Source organism: Protomyctophum bolini (genome assembly GCF_963924005.1).
Source record: "Protomyctophum bolini genome assembly, chromosome: 2".
NCBI classification, from domain to species: domain Eukaryota; kingdom Metazoa; phylum Chordata; class Actinopteri; order Myctophiformes; family Myctophidae; genus Protomyctophum; species Protomyctophum bolini.
The window spans coordinates 27,287,205-27,300,802 of record NC_137863.1 but is presented as its reverse complement, the minus strand read 5'-3'; the positions used below and the strand labels follow the sequence as shown (position 1 = coordinate 27,300,802).

General features: G+C 44.1%; 1 protein-coding gene across 1 annotated transcript in view; it reads right to left on the bottom strand.

The window, feature by feature from the left end:
* angpt4 (angiopoietin 4) overlaps positions 1-13,126 on the bottom strand; it is a 69,420-nt gene extending 56,294 nt beyond the window's left edge. Inside the window, exon 1 of the mRNA XM_080777529.1 lies at positions 11,783-13,126. Coding sequence (XP_080633655.1) covers positions 11,783-12,208 — 426 coding nt within the window. The 5' untranslated portion in view covers positions 12,209-13,126. The remainder of the gene's footprint in view (positions 1-11,782) is intronic.
* Positions 13,127-13,598: the final 472 nt, after the last annotated feature.

The following is a 13,598-nucleotide window of genomic DNA, read 5'->3' as shown; positions in this document are numbered from 1 at the left end:
GAATCGGGTTTTAAATGTCATTACTGTATACTATACTGTATAGTTTATTAGATGTAATAGAAAAAAGTTCTCCTCTATATGTACGTACCTCACACGCACGCACACATTTTTGTTTTATGGCTTTCGGCTGTGTTTCGACTGCCCCCCTCCCCCTCATACAACAATGTGTCAAACCATGTGACTCCCATTGGAAATGAATTGCGAGGTTGCATCAGTAAACAAGTCTCATGCATCAGCTATACAACAATCTGTTGTGACTGTGTGAGTGAAGCCTACTACTGTGACTGTCTCTCAGAGGTAGTAATGGGAAAGTTGTGATCAGTTGTGTTATTGTTTGTGGCTTTGTTGCCAACTGAGGTTCCCTGGGAAAGAGGGTTTGACAAATGAACCCTCTGTGCATGCTCACCAAGGGGCCAGTGAGGCACTCCAACGTTGAAGCGCTGGGCCCTGGTGGTAAGAGGAAGGACTGCAGGCGTGGATTCATGACGAGGAAACCCCGTGCAACCGAGCGCTCAATGTTAAAGCCCAGCTGCACTTCCGCATTTGGGCACCAAAATTTGATGCCCAAATGCTGAATCGGCAAAAAAATGCGGAAGTAGACGGTCCTTCCAGGTGCTTCAAAACGCCACTGAGCAACTTCCACTGACATGAATAGCGGGGGGGGGGGGGGGGGGTGGAGCTTCGCACCAGATCAGTCTCTATCCTTTTAATACTCTATGATGCTCACCAATGGGAAATACAACAGCTGATTAGAGTGGGATGTGTGTGCATGTGCAAGTGTTCCCTCTCTCGTACGTGCATGCGCGTGCGTGCATGTGTGTGTGCGTGCGTGTGTGTGTGTGTGCCTACGCTCGCATGAGGTAAAACAATTGGTCTAAATATGAGCGAGACGATGAACAGCCACAGGCTGGTGAGTCCGAGAAATTATTAGACATGATGCAGCACAGAAACGCTTTCAACTGGTTTTGTTTCATAAATATGTTAGTAACAACAACATATCAAAAGTCCTAAGAAATCCCAGTGATGGAACATATTGAAAAATGCTAAATTAGGTGATAGTACCATTAACAAACTATACGTTTTATAATTTTTTCATGATATACATTGCAAGCATTTGTTTTGCTTTGTTGCACGAATAATTTCGGAATAATTTCTTAACAGTGATTAATCGATTAACTATTTACATCCCTACAACACTAACTACCATTCCAAGTGTCTGTCAGGGTGGGGGGTCCCCAGTTCAAATATGATTACTTTTGGGGGGATCGCTGCCTGCTAAAGTTTGGGACGTTTGGGAACAGTTGATCTAATGAACAACACCATAACTGTTTTCATTGCAAAACATAGTTGACATTGAAAGTCCAGCAATGGTCCATGAAGGAAACCATGTTTACAAGGGTTGGAGCTTGTTTACAGCTGAGTAACTGCTGCCACACCTTGTTTACAGTCCTTGAAAATCAGTTAAAATAAATTAATGAAATTGGGGTAAGTCACAGATTTCAGCTTTAAAGGAACCAACAACGTGGTGCGTGCGTCTCAGAGATGAGACATCAGACAGCTGCTGGGAGCAGCAGAAGTGTCACTGGTCTCTGTGAAGTAGTAGTGTACAAGTGTTCCGTTATCACCGTCTGTCTGTATGTCTGTCTGTCAGTCAGACAGACAGACACAAGCCTCTCTAACCGTCTCTCTCTCTCTCTCTGATGGTGTCTTTTTCATGGTCCAATAGATGACATCTCTTCCCTCTCTCTATCTCTCTACTGTTTGCACACACAAACACGCACGCACGTACACACTATCTCTCCAGTGATATAGTTGAGAAGCCTTTCCTCTCTCTCTCTCTCTCCTTTATCTGTGTGGATAACAGTGAGCATGATGGAGTGAAGTCTCAGTGCTTTGTTGTTCTGGATTTTTGCAGTACTTAATCTGTGATTAGTTCCTTTTTTGTCTTCTGACTCTTAACCTCAAAGGTGACAATTCTTCCTCTCTGTCTCCTACTTGAAGCTCTTTGTCTGTCTCGCCTGTTTTTTATCTCGCCTTAACTCCCTCCCTCTCCCTCCCTCCCCCCCTCTCTCTCTCTCTCTCCCCCCCCCCCCCCCCCCCCCTCTCTCTCTCTCTCTCTCTCTCTCAGTGTTGGAGTACGTGTCATGGACATCATGTCTAAAGTAAAGTAAGGCAGCTGTCTGTGTGAGTACAGTACAATGGGTATACATTTTCAATGGGTATCCCTCTTTCTCTCTCTCTCACTTTCTCTCCCTCATCTCTGCTCCCTTTGTTTCTTCTCTCAAGTTAAGTGCTTCAAGTGGTGAATAACAGTGTCCCTGCACCGTGTAGAGATGCAGTTTAAAAAACTAACACTAAAAAGAAAGAAAAAAAGATCTTGCCTCTCGTGCGGCTGCACAATTCATCCAGCGTGATCATAAATAGTGATTTTATGGGTCACAACAATGTAATTGTGAAACTTTTAATTCAAACATCTTATTTGGTCAGCTGTTGCACCTTGCCCTTTTATCCTCACCAAAGTTTAACATAAGCAGAACATTACACAACCCATCATATCCCCTCCAGGCTCACAGAGGAACCATAAACTCATCACAGAGGCCATGCATTGCACACCATTCTGAGCAGCAACAAAGGCATATAAGTAACTTATCTACAGTATAATCGCAATTATCAGAATTATAATGTTTGTAGTCATGCAATAGTCCACTCTTTGACAACTATTCTCAGCTATAAAATGTGTCAATAAGGCGTTTTGGAATACTCTGGAATCATGTTATGTATCTGATCAGTAGTCGTGTCAACAACAGAATGTGGAGGGGTGTTAGTTTGTTTTTTTGTGCCTTTTTCTTTCATGTAAGTCATGTGTATTTTGTATTCCTATTGAAAAATTCCTTTAAAAAACCAAACAGTTCAACTATGTTAGACTTACACTGTAGGCCCACATTTGTCTCTTAGTCTACATAGAATATTAGCTCCAGAGTTGCTAGCATCTTGCTGCTACACATATACCAAACATCAAGCTACACTAATCCGAGAGGATGGCCATGGAGTTAAATCAGCTTTGCCCTGGGTCTCACAGCACACACAAGCTCAGAATGACTCCACACTTTACACCAAATGTATGCGAAGGACGATGGCTGCTTTCCTCACCGTTAATGCACTTGCACGATCTACAGTTAATATAACATGACACTTATTGCGCAACATTTCAACCAAAAGTACTGTGATGAAAAATACATCACTTCCTGTTCATTGTATTGTATTTATTTAGCATTTCCTAGGCTGCATTTAGCATGTTGTGTGCATGATTCAGTCTTGTAAAAAGCCCATTTGTACTCGAGCAAGACCGGGCACTCAATTAAAGCATGGACAGGTGTTTGACATTGAGAGTGTTGTGTTGTCCTATATATGCTTAATTCTGAAGACCTTTTAGTCAAAACGTGAATCATGCATTAAAGCTTTTGACTGTCCGTGAGCCAGTACGCCACCGTGTGCAGACTATTATTTTATTCAAATTGCCTGTGATTTGCGTTGGTCCCGTCCCTATACCCTCCAGTCCTCCATCTGTACCCTCCAGTCCTCCATGGTCCTCCACCTGTACCCTGATTACCCTCCAGTCGATGTGCCAGCTCTATTCTCCTAATACAGGACAGCAGTAGTAGTCTCCCACCAACCATTCCAAGTTCTTTGAGGCCTGGCACACCTTACCAGTAGGATGACTCCAGGTTATCCTGCTTTGTCTCTCCTCTCACAAGGCCTTTGTCAATGAGCCTTTTCCCCATGATTGGGAATATCTCCCAACATCACTAATATGAACAGTGTGGGGTTTGTATGGTTGAGGCCCCTGGAAGGGAAGCGTTTACACCCAGAGGGGAGAAAGTTTGTACAGCTAGGGCCTGTGTAAAAGTTTTAAACAAAGATAAAGTGAGAGGCCATACAGGGACTCCTCCCAGGGCCCATCTGGGGGTGGGTGTGAAGGTTAAGCCAGCTTGGAAAGTCTTACATAAACCACCAATGACAAAAGGAGCAGGCGACTTTTGTTATCATTCCATCAGTCAGTGATATCTGTCCATTCTGCCAAAGGAAAAGCATATTTCATGAGCACAAGGCTGGTTTATGATCCCACACTTGATTTATAATGCAATTTCAAAGTTACAATAAATGATAAAAAGATATGTATGTGTGTGTGTGTGTGTGTGTGTGTGTGTGTGTGTGTGATTGCATGATGCGTGCGATGTGCGTGCGTTGTGCATGCGTGTGTCACTGTATTCACTCCAATACATTACATCATCATCAACTTGAAGGTAAAATATCAAGGTTGGTGCGATGACCTATTAAAGAGCTAATGGGAGATAGAAAATGTGGGCTGTTAGCAATATAAAGATCCAGCTCTACTTCCACATCCATGCTGTTTTAACATAATTCAGCACTGCAATGTGACGTTCTGTTCTCTCTGGCAACTTGTTCATTTTCCCTGATCCTTTACCTTTTTATCTTCTCTTACGTTCCCCCATATACCGTTCCAATTCTCACTCCATCTTTCTCCCCCTGCGTACCGTTCTCTCCCCCTTTTTTCCTCTCCAGTTTGTGAAGGAAGCATTTTCCCCTGCCTGCACTCTCTCTCTCTCTGCATGCCGCCACCACTCTCTCCCTCTCTCTGGGAGGTTTCGTTTGAAGTGTGTGCAGCAGCAGTCAGAGATGCCGTGCGTTGATAACAGGGCAGTAATCAGCAGCAGTGATATGGAAGGACGACCTGGCTCCCACTAGAAAGGAAAGCCCGTGAAGCCAAGGAGGCCCATTTGTTTGCTCTTTTACGAGGCAGTTAAAACCCCCGCAAAGCAAAGCCGACAACCCAGCCGCATGCAGTCACATAGCAGCTGCAGCGTTACCAAAAAGAACTCATCTACATGTTGCACGTGGCATGACTAGCAAATTAAAGTTTGTTTTCTTTTAAACCCACTTTTTCCTCAGATTCCATTCCAATTGGCTTCAGCCAGATATTGCCCGTTTTCAGTGATTTTCAGCATGATTTCTCAAACCAATCTATGGTTTGAAATGCTTTTTTAGTTTTTCTTTTACGTTTTAGGACCCAAAAGAACATTCAGTGGATTTTCTGTGGTCTGGAGTTTTCTCTGGGGTTTGGGAGCCTTTTGAGCTGCAATGAAAACAGGCAAAACAGTGACATCACAATCCCTTTAAATTCCTCTTAACCACGTGAACTCTAGCTTAAGTCGTTAACCACTTAAACTCTCTCTAAACCTCTCTCTAGACCTGAGTTGAAACTGTACTTATTTCACCAAATCTCTTCTTTTACGATTTATTTTGAAATTTCACTAGGGGTCCCTTGAATTGCAACAACTCCTTTTCAAGGGGTATGCTGGGTTCAAGTAGTTATTCGCTCATGTCATCCACCACATAACAGAGATACTGCTATCGCGCGTGTCACTATCCAGCGTGTTTGACCAAATCATATCAAAGCCGAATCCCATTAAAAGGACAAGGATACGGCTTATGGCATCATAAACCAGCAGCGACTCAGGCTGCATGCTACAATGCTTTTTTATGATGCAATTAAACACACGCCCTTAACACATGCCCCCCTGAGCTCACCACAACGCAAAGCTAAACAGAGAGAAAACCATTCCCAAAACATTCCCAGCACTTCCTCCCATGGCCGTTAATGATTCCTGATCATTGTTCCCAGCAGGGAAATAAACTGAGAGAAAACTCAGCGACTAGAACTTATGAACGCGTTCCCTGGGGAACAATGAACGTTGCATGTAAAAACAGATTGAGGAATTCATGGCATTACCAAAAGCACTGCATTACCATATTGCCCACAGTGATTCAGTGTCTTATGTCATAAGTACATTTACCGGTCCGTATTTTCATAAGAACACATTCTCTCTCCCGACTCTCAATGCTTGGTTGGGACATTTTGGGTCCGTTATTGCCGCTGAGGACATGCACCCTTGATGACAACGAGAGATGATAACTGTTCCCCACCCTATGCAAATTGAACGGTGCTGACTGCTGAGTCAGCAGAAGCTTTTAAACAGCTTCAAACAAATCTTCTATTCTTGAATTTAAAGAATGAACTTCACTCTCCTCTTCCAGAGGGAGACAGCCCCCTCGTTCCTTATACAAACTCACTTAGGCACCTCTACATTTGAACCTTGAGTATCCTGTTTTCTTGTAAAAGGGTAAAACTGTATTAATCTATACAGGATTTCTACAGTATCCATCTAAAAATAAAGTAAAGCTTTGCTTTTATCGTTTTATGAAGATATGAGAGAGTGCAGGCGAGGGTCTTCCTCCTTACAGTATAGGCTGTAGACAACATTGCATTGCGTGTTTCCATCACTGTTACAGTAAGCAGCACTGTGAAATAATAATGTTCGCTTTATAACAAAACAAACTAACATTTCTAACTTTTGCACTAACAATTCTTTAAAATGACACAATTAGCGCCCAATTGCATATAAATGGGAGAGGGTGTTTGTTTTTGGAGTGCAGTCCTGAGCAGGAGATAATGGGCCATAGTTTGGCTGTTGCTATTAACTGTTATTAGTGCTGTCACCGCCATCGGCATAGCCGTCGTTTGATGAATGTAAAGGATGAGGGAGCCTTAATGTGGGGGTCTTCTAGATTGTGGTAGGGGTCCCGATGTTTCTACACAACTAGGTCAACTTTTTTGTCAATACTTTTGCCTTTATTTAAACGTGTAGTGGTTTACTGTGTATGATATTATACATGCTTGTGTACTATACTATTTTAATCACTTAGCTAGCAGACATGCGTATCCAGAGTGACACAAGGGCAAGCTTGTAAGCTTCAGTTCCTGATACACCGTGAAATTGTCTAAATCAGCCACAATGGCATTCTACTTTTATTGGTTTATTCTCAAAATATTACAGTATCTGGAAGGAAAGTAGGAAGTGCAGGATAGTGTACAGAGAACGGGGTTAGCTAAGAAGTAGCCTGAGCTAATGTGTTAAGTTTCTGGTCTAGAGAGGCATGTCACGGCAGAGATTTGCGCACACCCTGATTGGATCTCACCAATCTGTCAGTCACCCCCGGCCCCTCCTCTCCCCCCAGTGCAGCGCTACGTCACATCATTTGAAGCAACGCCCACCCGGAAGGGTTGACTCCCACTTCTAGCCCAGAGCGGCCAATGTGTTCCTCAAGGCTTTCATTTTTTGCGCCGACGTAAATGAAAGCCTGGTACCGAGGCTAGCTAAGAAGAGGTGGGACAGAGGTGGGTTTTATTATGTCGTTCAACAGGATCTTAGAGAATGAGAGGATTCCTGAGGAATGGAGGAGAGGTGTGCTGGTGCCGAATTTTATGAACAAGGGTGACGTACAGAGTTGTGGCAACTACAGAGGAATAAAGCTGATGAGCCATACAATGAAGTTATGGGAAAGAGTAGTGGAAGCTAGACTAAGGGCAGAAGTAAGCATTTTTGAGCAGCAGTATGGTTTGATGCCAAGGAAGAGTATACTAAAGATGCAATATTTGGTTTGAGGATGTTGACAGAAAAGTTCAGAGAAGGTCAGAAGGAGCTGCATTGTGTTTTTGTAGATCTGGAGAAAGCAATAGGGTGCCAAGAGAAGAACTGTGGTATTGTATGAGGAAGTCTGGAGTGACAGAGAAGTATGTTAGAGTGGTGCAGGACATGTATGGAAGTTGTAAGACAGTGGTGAGGTCTGCTATGGGTAGCCTAGGTACCCAGGCTTTTCTTTTCGTTCACGTTCGGCTCAAACAATGAAAGCCAAGAGAACAAGAGACATTTCCTGGTAGTCTGGCAGCCGGGGTTGTGGGGTGGGATCTTAGAGTATATAGAGACGGCACCCGGAGGAAACCCAGAGGCGAAATGGACATAGTGGCCGAATTTGGCATTGCAGCGTGGGCCCAAACACATGAACGCGCTGGTCCATTGACTATCATTGTGCATGTTCACGATGACACGTGAACTCACGTGAACGCGTGCAATGATAGTCAACGGCAGCGTGTGTTTGGGCCCAATCCGTTCCAGAATGCACTCTGTTCCTACTCAGAAGGAGGAGTGAAATCGCCTCATGCGCTTAAAATGTGGGCACATTAAATGTGCTGTGGTAATTAAAAGTGGCTGTGGCCGTTTTTAGCCCAAGGAGTGTTTATTGTGCAAAACGAATAGTGAGTATATCTGTAGAAGGATGTTGAGGTTGGAACTGTCAGGCAGGAGGCCTACACAGAGGAAGACCAAAGAGTTTATGAATTTAGTGAAAGAAGACATGAAGTTAGTTGGTGTGAGAGAAGAGGAGGCAAAGGACAGAATGAGATGGATGCAGATGATTCGCTGTGTTGACCCCTGAAGGGAAAAGCCGAAAGGAAAAGAATGGCATATACTTTAACAACATAATTATGCTAATAATAGGCTACCTCGCTACCTGATAGCCATTATAAAAGTGCAGCTTTTTTTTTAAACCATTTCAAACAATGATTCACCAATTGCTTGCTATAGCTAAGCAATTGGTGAATGTTTAGGAATGTGTGTGTGATTGGCTGTCAAACAGCATTCAACAAGCACAGATCCTGCAGACGATAATTTTAAAGTTATGTGGTGGTTTTATTATTAATTAGTATTTTATCTCATAATGTGATATTCAAGTACTTTAACTCATTCCATGTCTGTCCTCTCCTCTCCCTGCCTCTCACAACTCTCTATTCTCACTCAATGTTTTCTCTTCAACCTCTCTCTCACTCTCATGGAGTGTCAGGGAAATAGGCGCGGTTCATTTGAAGTCAGTCATTTGGCAGAAATCTAAACAACCTCTGTTAACTGCCTTACTTACTGCAGTTTACAGAGACACTTCCTTAAAGAGAGTCTCCAACAACTATGTATGTATATACTGTATGTTGTATGTATGTATGTATGCATGCATGTATGTGGTTAAAATGGGTATAGGGTTTAAAAAAAGGCAAAAGCATGCTCTGTTGCACTGGCCTAAAAGTGGGTCCTTAAAAACAGCTTCAACTTCTGAGATGTTTGTATGTATTTTTTGTAAAATCCCAGCCCACAATACCTTCATATATTTAAAAATAATTCCAAAATAGGGTTACCAGTGAAGGGCAACATGCCTATTCACTGGGGACTACCGGTATGCAAGGCAGAGGCGTCCACCCCCCTGAGTCCAAGTTAGACTTAACCACATATGTATGCATGTACAGGATGTATGTATGCATGCAAAGCAATGCACTTAGAGCTTTATACCTGCTACATTTGCTAATTGAATCCTGAAAAGTAACAGTTTTTGACATACAGTATAAGGTTTCCACCCAACAGAGATGTTATGCAACTCTAAAGGTTTTCTATGAATCAGGTGCAAGTATAACGTGAGAAATGAGCAGCTAAGAACATTTTTACGAACCCTGGCAAACAAGGCGCAGATTTGCTTTAAAAAGGTCAGAGGGAAGATGTATTTGTTTTTTAACTTAATTGAATTAAATCTGAGTGAATTTGAAAGAAAGCATGTGTTGATGTTGGGGCCATGGGGGGCCAGCAGAGAACATAATGATGACAACATCATGACAACAAGGTCCCGTCCCGCATGCATGCACATATCAGTGAGTTGTACATCAAAGCCTGTTTGATGTCATCAATGCTGTTGAGAAATCAAACCGCTAACTAGGCTAAGTCACTGGGCTGAAGTACAATCAGAAGACTGAGAGCCAGAATCATTTATACGGTGAAGAAGTTTGTACAGTATGCTCTCTCTCTCACACGCACGCACGCGCACACACACACACCATACCCATCGTCCACCTGCTAAATTCCCAATGGTCTAATCTCACTGAAGCGTCGTTCTGACTCCTGATTGCAGTCTTTCAAAGTTATTTAATCCCTCATTCGTCTTTCTCTCTTCATACAGCCAAGAGGAGGGGGAAAAAAGGACTTCCCATGTCGGATCGACTTTGGTGGGCAGCAGAAATAATTAAATTCTTACGCGGTCCATTTGCATTGGAATGCATTCGGAACTGTATAATGTATCAGTGAAATCTAATCTCATAAAAGTCATTAATACTTCAGCCATCACAGAGTCCCAATTTGCAGTCATTTCCCCCTGTTTGTTAAGGATGAAATGACTGAAGGCCATGTCTTTAGCTACTGATGGCTTACTTTAGTGTCGGAGTCAGAAATCATTACCAGGTATGCAGTTCATATGAGGAAAATGCTGGGGCAACATTAGACACTTTACTGCACATTTCTAAAAACGGAATCATCATTCAAGCTTGACTGCATCTCTCATTTGTCTGCCACATGCAAATAATGATGATGAATGCAAAGTTGAAGCTGGCCGATTCCTTCTCAAAATGTTTTGCTTTCCATAATTGGATTTCATAGACTCACATCACCTGCTGAGAAACACCACTCCACTGGGTTCTGTGTATTGTCTGGTAGCGAAGTGAGTGAATGCTTAAATGACATCAGCTGCAGAAAGCGTTTTGTATGCAGTTTGAAAGCATTTATTTTACTACAGCCAGTGTCACTAGATCTCCACAGCCCAGCCCATGTGAACTGAATAACTGTATTGTTAGCACATGTTGAGGCATTTAGCCGATTCCCTGGACCAGTGCAACAGGTACTGTAGGAGATTTGAAGGACAGAAGGCTGAAACTGAATGTGTTTATAATAGTCAACAACAACAAAACGTTAACCGTCGTCAGCACATCTACTGGGGTAAGTATAAGCTGCATTCTCTTCCTGATACTTTAGGCAGGACACGACATAGACCTATAGACTGACTCTGTGTTTAAGGATGCAACTAAAACAAAACAAGTTTGAATCTAGGAACTGACCAAAAAAGAGATAAAAGGAACAACTGACACAATAAAATAAAATTGAGTAGAATTAACAAGTGATAAATGTGAGTTAATCATCTACCGAGGAGGAACTTACTTTACTGGAATGCAATTAAGTGTATCCTGCATCCCATTCATGACCTCACTCAGAGTCCTTACCAAGTCATAATACCCTACCACACACAGCTGCTCGAACACATGACTGCACACATAACAGTACCAGCGATAACGACAGAAATCACACACAAACGCGCATGTATGCGCGAGTACGCACGCGCGTGCGTGCGTATACACACACCCACGCACACACACACGCACACACACACACACACGCACGCACGCACGCACGCACGCACGCACGCACGCACGCACGCACGCACGCACGCACGACTACCACCAACAGTGCACAGGAGATCAAAACAGTACCTCCATGATATTGACACAGGCATGAATGCCACAGCCACATGCAGACGCACGCAGTCGCACACAATATTTCCACAACGCTGACAAAACACGGATTCTACCACAGACAACCACCACACCCACACATGACACTATCACATTGTTTCTATTTGGCCTACATCACATCAGTGATTCTCAAAGTGCAGTCTGGGGACACTATAGGGACGCTGGAGTGCAGCTTCCAGGGAGGCAGATCTACAAGCTCACAGTGCGTCACTTCGTGCTGCGCTGTGAGCTTGCTATTTTTGAAACATTCTGAAAAATATTGAATAATGTTTGAATAATCTATTCTTTTTTTTTTACACAAACCTTGAAAAAGTTTGGAAACTCTTGAATAATTCTGATCTATTTTTAAACACAAATATTCTCTTCTGGGGGTCCCCTGGGAAAGTCTGTGGCCGAATACAAATCAATTTACAGGTCCTTGACCTGAAAACGTTTGAGAACCACTGTGTCAACCATGGCCTCTGTCCCTACCTTGTGCAGCCACTGTGTGTTGTTCTCCATGGCGGTCTCCAGTTTCTGCAGCTTCTGAGCAGACCACTCGCTGTCCAGGGTGGGTGGTGGTGCGTCCCTCTGCACCACGCTGGGGCCCCGGGGCCCGCCACCGCCGCCGTACGGCCCCGTCACCGGCCCCGCCACCGGCCCTCCCGCACTGCATCCATCCAGCTCCGGGAGGATGAAGGTGTAGCTGCACTGGCCATTCTGGACGCGGTGGAGCCTCCTTCGCTTCTCCGCACCTCCTCCTCCTCCTCTTCTCTGGCTTCGTCCAACTCCTCCTCCTCCTGCAGGTCTCTGCTCTCCACTCGAAACACCTGCTGCCTCGGTGAGATCTGACAGAGTCCCGACGAGGAGGAGAACCAGGAGCAAAAGAAACCCGTTGCTGACTTGAAAGCGTGTCATGGTTCCTTGTCTGAGACGTCCTTCACAGAGGTTCGGGTAGAAGTTAATTTACTCACTCTGACCCTAATTCACATTCGGGTGAATTAGGGGAGCTCAGAAGGACGCAGGAGGCAGTGTTGATACACTGTGTTTTTTTTGCAGTTTAATCCACAGTCTCGGAGAAGCACTGCTGAGTTTCAGGCGCTCCTGAATGGTGAGCGATCTCTCTCTTCCAATGAAAGTCAGACCTGGGCAGAAACACCTGCCAGTCTGCAACACCGGTGGTCTTGCACTAAAATGACTCTCCCCTGTGCCCTCCCTCACTCTCATGTACAGAGGACAAACATTGTACCTCTGGTAGGGATAGTGTGAGAGAGAGACGATGGTATGTTTTCTTCCTGAATCTCGTAGTTCCTTCAAACTGTATAATTCTTGGATGGGGGCCCTGTGCTCTTTGTATAGAGTTCCCTCTGAAGTCCCTCTGGTCCTAATTGCAGACACACTGCGACACCAGAGTGCAGATGCACTTTGGATGGCTGAGTTGGTCGGTGAGAGACAGAAGCAGCAGCTGTGGAAGGGAGACAGAGAGATAGATGGAGCAGAGCGAATATGAGTGAGGGAGACAGAGAGATAGATGGAGCAGAGAGAATATGAGAGAGGGAGACAGAGGTAAAGGGCTATTTTGATGTCCAATATATCCCGCAAAGTGAAGAAGTCAAAGAAATAAAACAAAACAAAAATAAATAAATACGTGTGATAAAAATGTGACAATGAAATTGAATTTGAAGATCAGGAATTAAGAAAAGTGTAAATCCCCCACAAAGAAATGTGCCCCTTTGTCTTCAAACGTCCAGAGAAGGAGGGAAGAGTGAGTCAATGAGTGAAATTAGTAGAGGAGAGGAGTGCGCGTTCGTTTTTTCCCCTTCCATCCTGCACTGGTGGCTCCAGTTTCAGAAGTGGCCAAGGAGAAATGCTTCGGCCCCCTTCTTATCTGAGGGGGGCCGGCGGGGGGAGGGAGGAATTAGAGGGGGGGTGATCAGAGGGAGGTCCATTAGAACACTGTGTGGGCTGAGAAGAAAAGAGAAAGACAGAAGGAAACCAGCAAGGAGTGACGAGGGAAGGAAAGGAATTATGGGTGGAATTAGAAAGAGTGAGAGTCGAGCTAAATGAGATGGCCAGGGAGAGAGTCAGAAATACAGACAACGGTTAGGAAGGGAGACAGATGGAGTCAGAGTCATGAGAAAAGGAGGGAGACGAGTCAGTAGAAAGGATTGGCAGAGCCACAACGACAGAGTGAGATATATGGCTGACTGGGACAAAAGACAGACAGAGAGAAAGTGACAGATTGAGGAGCAGAACTAAATTCAAATGCAGCGATTTTCAACCTGAATTCTATCAATCATTTGACTGT